This window comes from Lepus europaeus, chromosome 7 (assembly GCF_033115175.1).
Source record: "Lepus europaeus isolate LE1 chromosome 7, mLepTim1.pri, whole genome shotgun sequence".
Lineage (NCBI taxonomy): Eukaryota > Metazoa > Chordata > Mammalia > Lagomorpha > Leporidae > Lepus > Lepus europaeus.
In genome coordinates, this window is record NC_084833.1 from 100,748,385 (window position 1) to 100,766,626 (window position 18,242).

The window sequence follows — 18,242 nt, forward strand, 5'->3', positions numbered from 1 at the left end:
CAGAAATTACTCTGGGAGGAGAATGACCAATTTGTACTTGAGGAAAATGAAAATTGGGATAATGTTACTCTTAGGTCTGGCCATGAAAACACACACACTCACCATTTTGTTGATTTTAACACCCACATAGCAGAATACAATTAGATATTCTCTGTATTTTAAGTTGATCACTTGTAGTGGAATGAGAAGGCCATGCCAAGGTGGCCACTGGCAAGCGAGCGTCAGTTAGTCAGGAATGGCTTTGAAACCCACCTGGCTTTGGAAACTGCCTGGCGACAGGCTGTGATTGGATGGATTTGAAACTGCCTGGCGACAGGCTGTGATTGGATGGCTCTGGAAACTGCCTGGCAACAGGCTGTGATTGGATGGATTTGAAACTGCCTGGCGACAGGCTGTGATTGGATGGCTCTGGAAACTGCCTGGCAACAGGCTGTGATTGGATGGATTTGAAACTGCCTGGCGACAGGCTGTGATTGGATGGCTCTGGAAACTGCCTGGCAACAGGCTGTGATTGGTTGGGGTATAGACCGCCCCTTGACCAGATTGGCTGGTCTTGGCTATATAAGCTGTTGTACCAACTGTAATAAACAAGTCTGCCGGCTGCTCGCCTCAAGCCTGCTCTCACCCGACTCCCGGGGTCTGTGTGTTGACTCCGCGCCTCTTGCCCCCACCACGCTGCTCTTCTCAGAAACGAACCCACTGCAACATTGTGGCGAAATCAACGGATACATCTGGCGCGCCAACGTGACTGAGAAAGAGACAGCGTGTCGGACTCGACGAGGTCCCCCCTGGATTTCGGCAAGTAGGCCCCTCGGTGTTTTGTGTGCTGTTTGGTTCTGTGAGGGTGAGCACAGAACCCCCTCCTACGCCCCTTTCCTTGTCCTTGTCCTCGGTCTAAGTGACCCCAGGTTAGCACACACCGCCCTGAAGCGTACGTCGCTTCTCGGCTCCTCCTTTTACTTTCAGTTCGCTCGGCGAATTCACATAAGGGACTGATCATCCCAGAATTCGGAACCAAGTCATCTTCCCTCATTCGAGAGAGGTGACGCTCCAGAGACACCGTGTGGGCATACGGCCTTGACCTAACGAATCAAGGAAGTCCCCACTAAGCACAAGACATGCTTACGATCTGATACACCACTATCTGTCTAACGTAGGGAAACCTCCTGCAAAATGCCATCCACAGCTGAGGTGCTAGGAATTTGCTTTGTTATGGCAGCAGTGCTGTACGTGTCTTTCCTTTGGCTAGAGTTGGCGTACCGTGCCACTCTTAAGCGCTCAGACATAGGAAAGATACCCCCCTCTCAGAATCCTGTGCAGATTATCAAAGATAGTGAATCTGTGAGTGATAGGAGCCTGACACTCCAGGTCCCTGTCTCACAGACAATGGTAGATGACTTAGGGAGAGAGAGCTCTGACAGTGAAAAAAACAACGTAGCAAACAAGGTACCAATGCCTAGTCAGCCAACCCCCACATACCCGTGGGATGAACTAAGAGGACCTCTACACAATAACTCCTGCAATGTCATCCCATCTGCACCCAGTGAGGATCCCCACATTTGTGGCATTCCTCGGGCACCCCAATATCTCAGGGCAGCCACTAGATCCCATGGCATCAGCACACACCTGCCCTATCATCCTACCCTGAGAAACTGCCCAAAGCCATATCTGTTACTGTTGTATACGCCACTAGCTCTGGTCAGCCACTCAAATGGCCCACAGCCTGTGTGCGGTCATGCCATTCTTGATAACCATTATTCCTCATTCCTACCCCTATCTGAGAAAGTAATCCTGTGGTCTCTCGATTTGAGCGCTGGTTAGTCAATGACGGGTAAGATCCCCTGGGGGACAACCTAAGACAGGCACAGCTGCGTACGGAGACCACATGGAAACGGGGTCAACAATGGTATGGCCAAGAATCATGCCTCCCGTTGCTCAAAAATAAATGAAAAGGGGGAAATGTAGTGGAATGAGAAGGCCATGTGAAGGTGGCCACTGGCAAGCGAGCGTCAGTTGGTTAGGAATGGCTTTGAAACCCACCTGGCTTTGGAAACTGCCTGGCAACAGGCTGTGATTGGATGGCTCTGGAAACTGCCTGGCAACAGGCTGTGATTGGATGGATTTGAAACTGCCTGGCGACAGGCTGTGATTGGATGGCTATGGAAACTGCCTGGCGACAGGCTGTGATTGGATGGATTTGAAACTGCCTGGCGACAGGCTGTGATTGGATGAATTTGAAACTGCCTGGCAACAGGCTGTGATTGGATGGATTTGAAACTGCCTGGCGACAGGCTGTGATTGGATGGCTCTGGAAACTGCTTGGCAACAGGCTGTGATTGGTTGGGGTATAGACCGCCTCTTGACCAGATTGGCTGGTCTTGGCTATATAAGCTGTTGTACCAACTGTAATAAACAAGTCTGCCGGCTGCTCGCCACAAGCCTGCTCTCACCCGACTCCCGGGGTCTGTGTGTTGACTCTGCGCCTCTTGCCCCCACCACGCTGCTCTTCTCAGAAACAAACCCACTGCAACATTGTGGAGAAATCAACTGCAACAATCACTCATTTGACTTTTATTGGAATTTAACATGTTCATTATTTTTGTTTGAAGTATAATTTTTTGTGGTGTGAATTAGGACAAAAATACTGCATTGATACCCTAAGGTTTCCTATCAGTGTCTGCACAGACAGGCACATTCCTGTTCTCTTACTGTGCAGAACCTGCTCTGTAAATAAAATGGGAAGCCGCCAGTAGCCACAGAGCTATTTCTTCTTTTCCTTTCCTGGTGGAGCCACCTGAGTCACAGACATTCTGTGTAACCTGAGCGGGTTTGGCCAGAACTCTGAGGTCATCTTGAAAGCCGGGAAGGATTCTTCCCACAGACCCACAGATACTCAGGGGGTGTGGGGGAATCATTTGGCAATGGAATTGGCCGTCAACATGTTAAACCGCGAGGCAGAACCTTAGGTTACACTCGAGCCAGGTCTACGTGTTTACAAAAAGCCGAATCAGGGCCCCGAAAGATCCAGTTGAGCATCTGTGTGACGCATGCCCACCAATGGGTGCCCCCAGGTGTCCATTTTGGTGCAGAGCAATGGTGGGGTTGTATCATTGGCCACCTAAGGCCTTCATCCTTACATGTGTCCAAGCACCCATTGGGAACTGAACCAACGAGGATGTGGTGGAGGTGGGAAGGACTGTTTTCCTAGTTGTCTTTAGAAGAGAAGTTTGCCGGTGAGAAAGATAAGCAGGATATGAAGGGCACCTGTGATGGGGCTGCTGAAGGCTCTGTGGGCCAAGCTTGTGGTTGGGGTTGTGGTGGTGGCTGTGGTTGTGGATGGGTTCTTGGGAGTTCTGGAGGTCAAAGCAGTAGAAATCCTGGGGGGCAAAGTTGTGGAACTCCTGGAGGTCAAGATTGTGGAACTCTTGGAGGTCACAGGTGTGGAACTCTTGGAGGTCAAGGTTGTAGTCATCACTGGGGAAAAAAAAAGCACGGCATCAGAACCTCTTCTGGGTGGTGAGTGGGTACTAAAGAAGGAAGGCTGCTCTGATGGGATGCTGGAGCCAGAGCCCGTGAGCACAATCCAATAAACACTTCTCCACATGTGTGCAGAGCAGGGGGACAGCAGGAGGAACTGGGTATGAAGTAACAAGAATAAGCAAATCTCTACACTTAAGGTCTGCACAGTTTTATGGGATAAAGGGAAACCTACTGAATTTGTGTAGCTGTTGAATCTGTTGTTGCGGTAGAGAGCCTATGCTTGAATCTTTTCTTTTTTTCTTTTTTTTGACAGGCAGAGTGGATAGTGAGAGAGACAGAGAGACAGGTCTTCCTTTTTGCCGTTGGTTCACCCTCCAATGGCTGCTGCGGCCGGCACACCGCGCTGATCTGAAGGCAGGAGCCAGGTGCTTCTCCTGGTCTCCCATGGGGTGCAGGGCCCAAGCACTTGGGCCATCCTCCACTGCCTTCCCGGGCCACAGCAGAGAGCTGGCCTGGAAGAGGGGCAACCGGGATAGAATCCGGCGCCCCGACGGGGACTAGAACCCGGTGTGCCGGCGCCACAAGGTGGAGGATTAGCCTGTTAAGCCACGGCGCCGGCTGCTTGAATCTTTTCATGTCCTTAATATCATATTAAACTGGTGAGTACTGATACGATGTAGAAAGGCACAATTTTCTTGTTTCTTCGCTGATTTCAGGGCCTTGTTCAAGAACTAGATGTTACCCAGAGCCGAGAACTGACATCCCTGCTTCAAAGGTAGCAGAAAGGAGCCCTGTCCCGAGCCCGGATGATCTTTCTGCAGCTCCTGAGGCTCTGATTATTTTTACATGCAGAGTGCTGAGCAGACATTGGTTCTTGGAGGTTGTCTGGCAGAGAAGCAGAGAAAGCCAGACCTACAATTCAATTCTGGGGGCTTGTCCAGTCCTGGAGAAACTGGTGGCCAGTGGTACCTGCAAGGCTCTGAGTGGACCAGAAAGGGAACTGCAAGGAAGAGGAAGAGGGAGATGTCTCATGGGTGACTCAGGCCCACGCAGTCTTCTACCCACCTGGAGGGTGCCTTCCAGTTGGATGGTATTGTCTGATCTCATTTAACATTTCCTCAAGACGTATGTTTCTCTGGCATCCCGTGGAGCCAGAATGTCCAAACACAACTACTTCATGTTTCTTCATTTAACTGGATTTTATTAGCATGGGGCCAAGGAGTCCTGATAAGAAGCATATTTATTCCTCTCTGTCCTAGGATTTACCTAAATTTATCATCTCAAAAATGAGGAAGAAGGGGGCTGGTGCTATGGCATAGTGGGTAAAGCTGCCGCCTGCAGTGCCCGGCATCCCATATGGGCACCTCCCAGCTGCACCACTTTCAGTCCAGCTTGCTGCTATGGTCTGGGAAAGCAGCAGAGGATGGCCCATTTGCTGGGGCCCCTACATCCACATGGGAGACCCAGAAGTAGCTCCAGGCTTCTGGCTTCAGATCGGTCCAGCTCTGGCTATTGTGGCCATTTAGGGAGTAAACCAGCTGATAGAATCTCTTTCTCTTCTCTCTTCTCTCTTCTCTCTCTCTCTCTCTCTCTCTCTCTCTCTCTCTGCCTCTGTAACTTTGGCTTTCAAATAAATAATGAATAAATCTTTTTTTAAAATGGGAAAGAAAATAACATCCCAGTCTTTTCATAGGTGGAAAGAAAACATCATATCATGGTTTCATTAGGCATCATCACTTTAAGATGTGTTGTTGAAAATAATGGTCCTCTTTGAACACATTTTGCAATATATGACTGGCAGGAAGAGAGGCAGTATGCATGATGTCTTTCAGTGTTTGGGGCTCATGAGGAAGCCCTGGTATCTGGACATCAAGAAAGACTAATGTTTCTGGTTCTTGGTTAAGTCTTGTTTGTTTATTTATATTCATTTTTCTTGAAAGGCAGAGAGAGAGAGAGAGATTTTCCATCTGCTAGTTCACTTCCCAAATGACCACAAGAGCCAGGTCTGGGCCAGGCTGAAGATAAGAACCAAGAACTTCATCCAGGTCTCCTATGTGGGTGCCTGGGACCCAAGCACTTGAGGCATCATTTACTGCCTTCAAGGTGCACATTAGCCGGAAGCTGGATCACAAGCAGAGTATCTAGAACTTGAACCAAGCCCTTCAGTATGGGCTGTGGGTGTGCTAAGTGGACACTTACCTGCTGTGTTGGCCTCTGAATCTTGTGTTTGAAAACCTTATTAGGGGCAGGCATTTGGCCTTGTGATTACAACACTGGTTGGGATGCCTGCACCCCACATTGGAGTGCCAGCTGCATTCCTAATTTCAACTTCCTGGTAACGTGCACCCTGGGAGGCAGTAGGTGATGACTGAAGTCCTTGGGTCCCTGCCACCCCCATGGGAGAACTGGATGGAATTCCTGTTTCCTGTCTTTGGCCTTGCTCAGCCCCAACTGCTGTGTGTATTTGGGAGTAAACCAGCAATGGGAGCTCTTCTATGCATCTGTCTCTTTCTCTCTAGTAAATAAATAATTCATAAAAAAGACCATCTTTTTTTTTTTTTTTTTTTTTTTTTTTTTTAGTTTTGATGTAAATCTAGAAAAAGTGAAAGAAGTCTTAAGGTATGAACCTGGAGTCCTTGTTTTGCCACTGACTTTCTGTGTCCTTAGGCAAGTCCCTGCCTTTTCTGAGCCTCATTTCTTTCTTTTCTTTTTTTCTTTTTTTTTTTTTTTTTTTTGACAGGCAGAGTGGACAGTGAGAGAGAGAGAGACAGAGAGAAAGGTCTTCCTTTACCGTTGGTTCACCCTCCAATGGCCGCTGCGGCCGGCGCATGGCGCTGATCCAAAGCCAGGAGCCAGGGCTTCTCCTGGTCTCCCATGCAGGTGCACTCTACTGCACTCCCGGGCCACAGCAGAGAGCTGGACTGGAAGAGGGGCAACCGGGACAGAATCTGGCGCCCCGACTGGGACTGGAACCCGGGGTGCCAGTGCCGCAGGTGGAGGATTAGCCTAGTGAGCCGTGGCGCTGGCCTCTGAGTCTCATTTCTTACATTGCTTTTACACCCCCAGAGGGAGGTAAGAGAAAGAAATGGGACAGAGAAGGGAGAAGAAGAGACAGCAGCTTCAGCAAGGTGTGAGGTTGGTGGCTACAGCCTTTGAAAAGCCAGTGGCAATTCCTGGTGCTGTATCACACAAGGCCACTTTAAGAATTGATGAAATTGTCCAGATTTCCATGATATCAGTGCTTCTTTGTGTGACTTCTCACCCCCTACACCTATGTCCTTTAAAGCCCTTTGTTTAAAGGCCACAATACCCACGAAAGCTTTGCAAGCTGGAAGATGCCGACTTTCCTATCGATGTCTATGTGGTATTGAATAGGAACCGCTCCTAGGGATGCTGGAGTCTGGAGCCGCGGGTGACTGTGAGAATGCAAGGCCCCTGGGAATCTGCAGAAGTCTTGGGGAGGGGTTGTTTCCCACAGGGCAGGGGATATGAAGCTGGGCAAATCTTACATTGCTTTCAAGGTGCTGGGAGACTCAAGCGACACCTGGATAACGCTTATTAGGAAGACCGTCTTGTCTAAGGCATGCGCAAAGTCATTTCCCAGGTGGGCTGAGTTTCCTGTCAAAAGTGCCAATCGACTGCAGAGGGACTCACCTTTGTCCAGTTTCAGAGATGAAAACAAGGCCGTGTTGTTGAAGTCCACACTGAAGGCTCTGTGGAGGGCAAAGCAGTGAGAGAGACGGTGAGGACCTGGTCCCTGGGATTCGTGAGCTCAGTCACATCTCCGCCTCTGGAGCCTCCCAACTGCTTCACTCCCTTTGTGCTTCCTCTCCCCACGGCTCAATTGGCTGATTATTAAAAATCAGTGTCTTCTACATTGTCTTGATGAAGAGCCTCACACATCCCCCAAACTCACCAAGGTCACCACCCTGGACTTTCATCCGTTTTGTGCCCTACTCTGCACAGTGCCCGCCATACTGGGGTTCCTTGCTTTCTGTTTCCCCTTTAGTTTTCGGGGCTCCTCTTCCTTTGAGTGGCCTTATACACACACTGTGAGCCAGCTGAGGCCAGCACGTTGTCGCAGGTGTGCCAGTTGGGAGGGGTTTGGAGCCCACGCTGTCAGCGGGACTGTGCCGATTCTCTGGCAGATTGTCACTGCTTGCTTCTTTATCAGTTGTTGCATGGAGGGTGTGGGCTTTCAGGGGGTGAGGTGTGAGGAAATTTCTGCCTTCCTTAGCCTTTGGCTGGCTCTTCAGCACCTGCTGTTTTCATGAGGCTGGGCCCTAGCAGCCCCTTCAAATACTACCCTCAGACACGTCTCTGTGGGCATGCTCAGTCCGAGCAGGCCCAGGGCATGGCAGGTGAGCTTGATCCCATCGCTGTGGTTATCACCAGCTTCCACAGGGACCTGGCTGTTCACAGTGGACTCAGTTGCACGGTCAGAGCTGCCTTCTCAATACTAGAAGCTGGTCTGTGAAGATGAACCCCTCCCAGTGTTCGATTCCTAAAGTAAAGCTGGAAGGTGTTTTGTTTAATGTAAGCCCCCAGGTGGCCTCCCTCATAATCTGAGTGTCCATTTTATGGGACACCAGGAAGCCAGTTTTATATACAACCCTCATACTGTTAGCAAGCCACTTCCCAATTGAATCTATGTAAGCTGTGTATATATTTTTAAAAGACGCTGCAATCTGAATATAATGTCCAACAGAAATGGTGCCCAGTTCTTTCCATTTATGTTGAGCACAGCTGGCGTGTGTGCTGGGATGTGTGCATGTGTGTGTAAGCACCCAGAGACAGAAGGACAGAGAGAAGGCGAGGCAGGAAGTGCGTGCCTCTGCTGATTTCTCCACATCACATCTGATTGCTATTTTCAGTCCTCCAAGGTCAATGTGAAACTGTAAACCCCAATGTGAAGTTTAAGAGCAAAGGGAGGCGGGTCTTACTGCAGCTCGACTTCAGTTACGTTGTCAGCAGCAGGAGCCCGCCACTGAGCGCTGAAGGGCGTGTTGTCTCCAGGCGTCACGTAGTACAGGACACTGTCGTTGCAGCGCTCGTCCGGGCTTTGCCAGGAGCCCACGGAGTTGTAGTTACTGTCCAGGGCCCGCAGCACCACAGAGCTGACGTTTTCATTCACAGGAATCCACACTAGGAGGACGAGAAGAGAAGACACTCAGCCGCGTGGGGCAGGAGATTGACACCGAGGGTGATAAGAGGAAGTCACAATGAGTGTGTGCACGTCCTGGTATATATTTATGTAAAGCATTAAAAAATAGTTAAAATATATGTACTTGAGAGAGAGGGGCACCGGGGCAGGCGGGATGTAAGCAAGCAATCTCATTCACTGGTTCACTGTCCACGTGTTTGCAATGGGCTAGGGGCTAAAGTCAGGATCTGGAAACTCAGTCCAGGTTCCCTATCTGGGTGGCAGGGACCCAACACTACTGCTTCTCAGGGTCTGCGTTGGTGGGGAGCTAGAGTCAGGAGCCAGAGTGGGGACTAAACTCAGGTACTCTGATGTGCAATGTGGACATCTCAACTAGCAGCTTAGTCACTAGTCCAAGTGCCCACCCCCGGTCTCATTTTTAAGAAGTTGAAGATAGCCTGGAAAGACATATCTCAAGATATTAACTGTAGGGGTGGGCGTTTGGCAGTGGTTGAGATACCGCTTGGGACGCCTGTCTCCCATCTGAGTGCCTGGTTTGAGTCTCTGCTCCTCTGCTTCCGATCCTGCTTCCTGCTAATGTGCACCCAGGGAGGCAGTGGATGATGGCTCCTGTTCTTTGGTCCCTGTTACCCACGTGGGAGACCTACGTTCAGTTCTGGCTCCGACCTGGCCCAGCCCTGCCTTTCGTGGGCGTTTGTGGAGTGAACCAGCAGATGGAAGATCTCTCTGGCTCTCTCTGGCTCTCTGCCTTTCAAATAAAATTGGAAAAGAAAAAAAAAACTAAAATGAAAGATATGAAATGTGTTGATTTCCTGGCAGTGGGACTACGGGAGACTTTGCTTTCTTCCTAGTGCTATTTGTGTTTTCTGAGGTTTCTACACTGAAAGGTGGGCAGAGATCTGGTCTGGCACTGCCTTTGCTCCTGAGGAGAGATTCTGGTAGTGACTCTCAACCTCTCGGAACTGAGCCCATTGGCCAGGAGAGGGCGATCAACCTGCTTGGCCCTCCTCCCAGGGGCAGTGTGGAGAAGGTGGTGTGAACGGGGCAGGTGGGCCTGAGGTCAGAAGGGGATGCCATTGCCTGGGAAAAGCACAGCCTGTTTTCAGGTCCCAGCACTGCTGATTCTCTTGGTCTGAGCTGTTGAGGACTTGCCAAATGGCCCCTTAGGGTCATTGTCCATTGCAGGGGGGAGGGTCACTGAGGCAACCACAGGGGAGCCCCACCCCCACCCTTGTTTCGCCATTCAGAGTGGTATTGGGGAGGGAATTTTTAAATTTTTTTAATTTTTATTTATTTATTTTTGACAGGCATGGATAGTGAGAGAGAGAGAGACAGAGAGAAAGGTCTTCCTTTTTGCCGTTGGTTCACCCTCCAATGGCCACTGCGGCTGGTGCATCGCGCTGATCCGAAGGCAGGAGCCAGGTGCTTATCCTGGTCTCCCATGCGGGTGCAGGGCCCAAGGACTTGGGCCATCCTCCACTGCACTCCCGGGCCACAGCAGAGAGCTGGCCTGGAAGAGGGGCCACCGGGACAGAATCCGGCACCCTGACCGGGACTAGAACCCGGTGTGCCAGCGCCGCAAGGCAGAGGATTAGCCTGTTAAGCCACGGCGCCGGCCTGGGGAGGGAATTTTAAGAGAGTACTGTGGTCTCTTCATTCCTCCCTTAGAAGGCCCCGTGTGAGTGAATCCCTCAATGCTGGGGTGGTGTTCTCCCCAGGACCCTCTGAGCCATCCCAGATTCTTTCCAAGACTGTTTTTTTTTGCAAAGCAAACACAGTGGATCATGCAGCACCATGGGTCAGATGGTCCCGGATCTGAGTTCTGACCGAGCAGCCAGTCATGTCAGCTCTGAGCTTCCGTCTGCCTCTTCTCCCACTCTTTCATTTCTCCAGTGTGCACTTTGCACACAGCCTGGTTTTAGGTCTGGGGATGATGATGTCATCCCTCATTACCTGGGATCCTGATCCCTATCTGGAACGGTTCCTGGGAGGCTTAAAGAAGAGAATGTAAAGCTTTTAACACCTGGTGGATATTGGATTAAATCGCATTGTCATGTTATTTTTAGCACAATACATCTCTCTGTTCCTGTGGTTTGCTTTGCCAGTCAAGATCGGCTGGCTGGCCCTGACTTGCTCAGCGAGCCCCTGACATTTGGCCTAGATCTGTGCGTCATGGTGCGGTGGCGGTGACGAGGGATACTGTCACGCAGACAGTCCTCAGGACGTGCGCTGGCTCGCCTGTCTCCTGCTCACCCCCTTTCACTCTGGTTTCTCCCCTCCTGGATACCTGTCTTCTGTCCATCTCTGGTTCTTCTTCCTTCAGGTTGCATTGAAGCATGCTGTGACCAGACTTATCACACAGCATGTCAGCGGGACCCTCTCCTGTCCCAAACCCTCAGAATGTCCTTCTTTCAGAGCACCCAAACATTTCTACTTTTTGGGGTGGGCATTGTGGTACAGCAGGTTCAGCCACCACTTAGGACACCTGCCGGTTGGAGTCCTGGCTACTCTGCTTCTGATCCAGCTTTGTGAGACTGTGTCTTGGGAAGCAGCAAGGTGATGGCTCAAGTGCTACCCACATGGGAGATCCAGATTGAGTTTTAGGCTCCTGGCTTCAGCCTGGACCAGCCCTAGCTATTGTGGTCATTTGGGGAGTGAACCAGCAAATGAAAGATATTCTGTCTCTCTCTCTCTTTCTCTCTCTCTCTCCCTGCCTCTGAAGTAGTTGAAAATAAATAAACATTAACAAAAATAAATATGTGTACTTATCTACTTCTGCTTCTGTTCTGTCACTGATGGTGCCCAGCGCCTGGCTTTCAGGACCCTGAGAACCTGGCCTCCCCCTGCAGTTTGCATTCCCACTCCCAAGGTAGCTGGTCTCCTTGTTCTGCGAATGGATCTGATGCAGGGAACCTGTTAGAGCACCTGAGTTGCAGTTATCTCCCGATACCCACCAAGCCATTCATACAAGCATCACCGGTGTTGAAATAACCTTGGCGTGTAAGAGGATTTCAAAGCCAAAGTTGGGAAGAGTGGCTGACCTAGGTGGCTGTTACTCAGAGCCCTGTGTGATGACACTACCTGACAGTCACCAAAGCTGCTGTGTGATCACAGGTATGGAATCTACTTCCCATCCCTGTGGGCAGGGATTTGACCTTCAAGTGAAGTTTTGCCTGTGGTAAGTGATCCTAACACAGAGGTTTCACATGTTTCTCTTTGGAGATGGATTTTATATATATATATATATATATATATATATATATATATATATATATATATATATATATATTTGGGGGAGAGAGAGAGCCAGAAAGTGAGCTTACATCTACTGGTTCACTTCCCAAATGCCCACAACAGCTCAGAGGTGGAAGCTGGGAGCCAGGGACTCAGTCCAGGTCTCCCATGTGGGTGGCAGGAACCCGAGTGCTTGAGCCTTCGCTGCTGCCTCCCAGGGTCCTCATGACAGGGAGCTGCAGGCAGGAGCTGGAGCCAGCTGGCATCCTCACCAGGGTCTTAACCGCTGTGCCAGACTCCCACCCCCTGAGGTGCAATCAGATAAAGTTTGAGGAAGTGCAAGGCTTGTGTAGGCACTCCTCCTTCCCCTTTCCTGGCTCCACCTAACGCCTCTGTAGCTGCCAGGATTGCCCCTTCACCCCAGTGCTCATCTTGACTCTTCCTTCTCCCGTCTTCCCACTTTCACAAGACTCCCCTGTCTCCCCCGCCTCCCCCCAGCACCTTCACATGATAGATTTCTCTTTCTTCCATTTCAGTAGCAAGATCCTTTGCCTCGTGACATGCTATCAGGGGCCGTAATCTCTTTTGCCCTAGGCCTTCCCTAGGTCACACAGAGATTCAACCTGCTGCTCATCTTGAATTGCAGGGCTCTCCTCCTGGCCCGGGTAGGACAAGATCCACTGCCTGAGGGGGTGGGACATTGCATTGTTAGCTCCATCTTGGGGGCTCAAGAGCTTGGTGGTGGCCCCCATGGCAAACTAGAAGCCAAGCCAGCATGAGTGTGTGTAAGCCCGCTGAGGTTGGCCACATGCCCAAGTCTAGACTCTGTAGACCATGAGTGTGGCTTACTCTCCTTGTGGTCTCGGCAGTGTGTGGCTGGCTGGACATTTAAGAGAGGTGGGATGACACAACAGTTAAGAAAACAGGTTCTGAAATCTTGCAGGCTGGCTGGACAAAGCTGGAAAAAATCTTAGGTGTATTATTTAGGTTCAGATATTAGCTCTGCTACATCCTGGTGACCTTGGGTAAAATTTTAACTTCTCTGTGCCTCAGTTCTCATCTGTAAAGTGGGAAGGATGATAGCATTTGCTTCTAGAATAGTACCCAGCACACACTAAGCTCCTAGAATCAGGAGCTGTGTAGTGGTTAAGGGCAGGGTTTCTTAAGCTACAATACTGGCTCATATCCCAGCTGCACCGTTGAAGTAGCTCTGTGACCTGAGCCAGTCACTTCTCATCTCTGCCTCTGTTTCTCATCTATAAAATTGGAACAATAATAATCTGTCTAAGAGATCATTAGGAGGACTGCATACATTCCTACATTTAAAGCACCTTATGAAATGCTATTTGTTACTGCTATTTTGAAATGAATTAGAAAGTAACTTCCTTTAATGTTGGGTTTGGCTGATCCAACAGATAAGTCTAACAAAAGCCTTGGATTAAGAATGAAAAGACGGGGGGTGGGGGGGGAGCACTGCCCAGGTAAAGCTGCCACCTGCAGTGCCGGCATCCCATAGGGGCACGGTTCGAGTCCTGTCTGCTCCTCTTCCAATCCGACTCTCTGCTATAGCCTGGGAAAGCAGTAGAAGGTGGTCTAAGACCTTCGACCCCTGCACCCATGTGGGAGACCCAGAAGAAGCTCCTGGCTTCGGATTGGCACAGCTCCTGCCATTGTGGCCATTTGGGAAGTGAATCAGTGTGTAGTGGATGAAAGACCCCCTCCCCCTGCCTCTGCCTTTCAAATTAATAAATAAATCTTTAAAAAAAGAGAAAAGACCACGCTTTAAGAGCAGGTTCTTACTAGCAGTGAGACCCGTACAAGTCAGTAACTTTTCTTGGCTTCAGGCTCCTCATATATAAGATGAGATAGTCTCACTTTTCCTGTCTGCCTCACCAGATTTTCCACCTATAGACCAGATGCAAATAGCGCCTCATGGAGGTGTGCAGTACGCAGTCATCCATGTTGGCATTGCTTTATCAAATGGATGCGAAATTACCCCTAAAAATAAAAATGCCCATTTTACTAAGTCAGAGGAGCTGCCCCAAGTGTGCTCTTGCTGGCGCACAGTCACTCTGGGCGTGGGGACTTTGTGCCTCCTGTGCCCAGGTCTGCACAGGGAACTTGCAGAAAAACCCTCACCCCCCACATTCACTCTCTTACATACTCTCATTCTTTCCCGTTCTTCCCCCCACTGCCCATCTAGCTAAAACACACACATTTTTTGTAATGGAAAGCAAGAGCAGATGGGTAGGCTCTGGAGTTCTGGGCCACTCACCCGTAGGGAACAAAACACAGCCAAGAGAGTGGCTCCTACTCACCTGTGTAGAGGGTGTTGCTTTCATAGACATCCGGATAGGCCCTGATGCCTGGGCTGCTGGTCATAATGGAAACCTCGTCGAAGGCTGTGCAGTTGTCACTGTAATTTGCAGAGCTGGCCGAAGTCAAGTGCAGTCCAAGGTGTAGAAGTAGCCCCAGGGGCAGCAGTGGGAAGCAGAGGGCTGCCATGGTCTTGATGTGTTACAGCGGTCTTGGGCCTGGAGAGCTGGAACAGGGTGCGACTCACAGCCTCCAACTCGCCCCTTGTTTATATGCTCCAGGGGTTGGAGCTTCTCCTGGATGAGGTCACACATGCAAATCTTCTTCCCACCCCTCCTGCAAGCACACTGACTCCTGGAATCTGGCTCAAGCTATCACGGGATTGAGCCAACAGTCACTAGTTACCTGTCACCAAGTATCTTGACCAATTCTGGTTTTGCTCCAGAAAAGGAAGACATTGATCATGGTTTTATTTGCATCAAACTCACCTCGGCATTCGCCACTGGGAGAAAGCCGTCAAAGGGGAGAATGCCAGCAAAGTGAAATTCAGAGTTGAGTAACTGCCACATAACTGGTCTGTTCAGGAGCTCTGCTCCGCTCCCTGCAGGAATTCCAGGAACAAAGCCCCCCCCCCGTTCCTTGAAATACGATGTATCCTGTTCAGGTCTTCTGTAATCACACAAGTCTGTGACTAGTAGGGAAATAGAGTAGTCTTCTGGATTTCTATTTATTTCTTTAGAAGAAACATCTCTGGCCCACACTTTCCTCCATATCGCCATAGCCCAAGGAAGCGGCTAAAAAATCAAAAAATACATGTTCATATCTCCCCTCTGAATTTTATACTTTACTCATTGAAGGAGAAAATAAAGAAGAATGTTACCTTGTGAGTAGAAAGAAAACAAAACAAACTGTGGAAGTGAATTGTGGTGATCTTTGTGTTCCATCAAAAGAAGCATTTACAGGATAATGAAGTGATAATTTCTGGGAAAAAAAAAAAAACCACTTCCTCACAAAAGCAATGAGGATGTTAGCAAAAAATGGTCAAAATCAATATTTTTTAGAATTCTGTGCAAATTAACCAAACGCTTGCAATCACCTGGGAGTATTTAAGAAAAAAAAAAACGGTTCAATGTGTTCTTAAGGATATCTTTAAGAACAGGGAGCATTGTGGCTTGCCCTACTCCCACCCTCCACCCCAGCTCCATGGAAGCCTTGGAAACTGACACTCTTGAGGCTGGTGGCTGTGAAGACCAGCGAATCAGAAGCAATGGAAGAGGACAGAACAGGTTTGGAGGCTTCCAAAAAGCCTCACCCCCAAAGGAGGATCCTTGCTACCTGTTTGGGAGTTTCCTGTAAAACTGCATTCTCAGAACTTGTCTTTATTTGACTTTACAACTTCCTTTGTGAGAACAGTCTTATTGCTAGGGTAATTATCAAGATAGTCAGGGGGAATTTTTTTTTTTTTTTTTTTTTTTGGACAGGCAGAGTGGACAGTGCTACTGTTGGTTTACCCTCCAATGGCCGCTGCAGCCAGCGCATCTCGTTGATCCAAAGCCAGGAGCCAGGTGCTTCTCCTGGTCTCCCATGCGGGTTGCAGGCCCCAAGCACTTGGGCCATCCTCCACTGCCTTCCCGGGCCACAGCAGAGAGCTGGCCTGGAAGAGGGGCAACCGGGACAGAATCCGGCGCCCCAACCGGGACTAGAACCCGGTGTGCCGGCGCCGCAAGGTGGAGGATTAGCCTGTTAAGCCACGGCGCTAGCGAGTCAGAGGGAATTTTTAAACATGGCAGTTTGCTGAGGCAGTGAGTTCAGTTGGAATTTACAAGAGGCTGAGGAAAAAGCATAAAAGAAAAAAAAATGGGGAGTGAGATGTGCATATGGAACTTTGAAAAGCTCATACGTTTTTCTAAAACTCTGCAAAGCCAAGTGCCTGTGCACGACTTTGCACATGCCCAGGAAGGACTTGGGAACATCCTAAACTCTCACCTCTGACTGACCTTAGGGCTCTGCACAGGCAGGAGTGGAGGCTAACGCGGAGTTGTAGGGTGACTATTTGACCCATGAAGGTATGCCGCGACACACACACACATGCACACACACACAGAAGTGCTTAGCAAAGATTGGGAGACTTGCTGTTCCAGACATTTAAGGAAAATTTCTGTTTATTCATTTGCTGACCACTAGGCTAACCGAGCAGACACCAGGGGTCACATGTGATGAAGAATATAGACTTCATAGAATTCACTCAGGGAGTTCACGAGACAAACAGCAAGCCCAGGGAAAGGAGGGGACTATGGTGTCCAGTGTTGCCACAATATATTTTTGAAATGTTTATTTTCAACAAAAAATGAGCCAAGGATTTGAATACATTCTTCAAACAAATGTGAGTACAGGTGGCCAATAAGCATGTGGAAAGATGTTCAATGAAATAAAATGAAAACTACAATGAGATATTCCTTTATGGCTATTAGGATGGTTGTAATCAAAATGACATATAATAACAAATGTAGGCAAGGCTATGGAGACCTTTGACCTCTCACTGCTGGTGGGAATGTAAATGATTCAGTCACTCTGGGGCAGCTGGTGTTTCTTCAAAAAGTTTAGCATAGACTTACTACTAGATGATCTGGGAGCTCCACTCCTATGTATATACTCGAGAGAATTAAAAATGTGTCTATAGGAAAACTTGTACCTGAATATTTATAGCAACATTGTTAATGATAGCCAAAAAGTGACAACAACCTAAATGTTCATGTACTCATGAGTGGCTGAACAAAATGTGGTATATCTGGTGTGAGCATTGTGGCACAGTGGGTTCAGCCACCATCTGGGACACCTGCATCCCATATTGGAGTGCTGATTTGAGTGCTCATTACTCTGCTTCCAATCCAGCTTCCTGCTAAGCATTCTGGGAAGCAGCAGATGATGGCTCATGTGCTTGGGCCCCTGCCACCCATGTGGGAGAAGTGGATGGAGTTTTAGGCTCCCGACTTCACCCTGGCCCAGTGGTGGCTATTGTGGGCATTTGAGGAGCAAACTAGCAGGTGGGAGATCTCTCTCTGTTTCTCTCACTTTCTTGCTCTCAGCCATTCAAATAGATGAAGAAGTAAATATAAATATTTGGAGAAAAAGTGGTATATCCACATAATGGGCTATTATTCATTTGTAAGAGGAATGAAGTACTGACATAGGCTACACCATGGATTAAAGTTGAAACATTAAGCTAAGTGAAAGAAGGCGGATGTAATGACCACATATTATACAATTTCACTTGTATGCAATCTCTAGCATAGTCAAATCCATTGAGACAGGAAGTGGTTGCTGGGGACAAGGGGAAGGAGGCAAACGGAAGTGACTGCCATTCGGTTTGGGGTTTCTTTCTGGGGTGATGGAGATGTTCTGGAAGTAGACAGTGGTGATGGTTTCATAACCTTGTGCATATGCTAAACATCACTGTGTTGAATTTTATGCTATATGAATTATATCTCCATAACTATATTTTTAAGGATTTATTTATTTGGAAGAGTAGCTGAGAGAGAGAGAGAGAGAGAGAGAGAATCTTCCATCTGCTGGTTCACTTCTCAGATAGTTGCAATAGCCAGATCTGGGCCAGTCAGAAACTAAAAGCCAAGAGCTTCATCTGGATCTCCCACATTGTGGCAAGGCCCCAAGGACTTAGGCCATCTTCTGCTGCTTTTCTCAGGCCATTAGCAGGGAGCTGAGTAGGAAGTGGAGCGGCTGGAACATGAACAGGTACCATAAGGCATGCTGGCATCCCAGGTGGCAGCTTTTCCTGCTGTACCACATCGGCCCCTCAGTAAATATTTTTATCTATATTATATGTCATGTAAGTAAGTCAGGTAGTAAAAGAATGTGACAAGGCTTCAATATTAGTTCCATTCAGAATCCTGGCTTTGGGAGTTTTTGACATATCTGAATTTTAGTCTATACTTCTGACAACTGGGGCAAGAATCTTGGGACTGGCATTGTGGCATAGCAGGTTAAGCTGCCATCTGAGATGCCAGCATCCCACATGGGCCCCTGTTTG

The 18,242-nt window shown here is 48.9% G+C and overlaps 1 protein-coding gene across 1 annotated transcript; it reads right to left on the reverse strand.

The window, feature by feature from the left end:
* Nucleotides 1–2,565: 2,565 nt before the first annotated feature.
* PLET1 (placenta expressed transcript 1) lies at nucleotides 2,566–14,416 on the reverse strand. Its single transcript, XM_062198362.1, has 4 exons — nucleotides 14,197–14,416; nucleotides 8,424–8,625; nucleotides 7,135–7,193; nucleotides 2,566–3,474 (listed from the first exon to the last, which is right to left on the reverse strand). Exons 1-4 carry the CDS (start codon nucleotides 14,381–14,383, stop codon nucleotides 3,215–3,217), a joined length of 708 nt encoding a protein of 235 aa, XP_062054346.1. The 5' UTR covers nucleotides 14,384–14,416; the 3' UTR covers nucleotides 2,566–3,214.
* Between the last annotated feature and the right edge of the window lie 3,826 nt (nucleotides 14,417–18,242).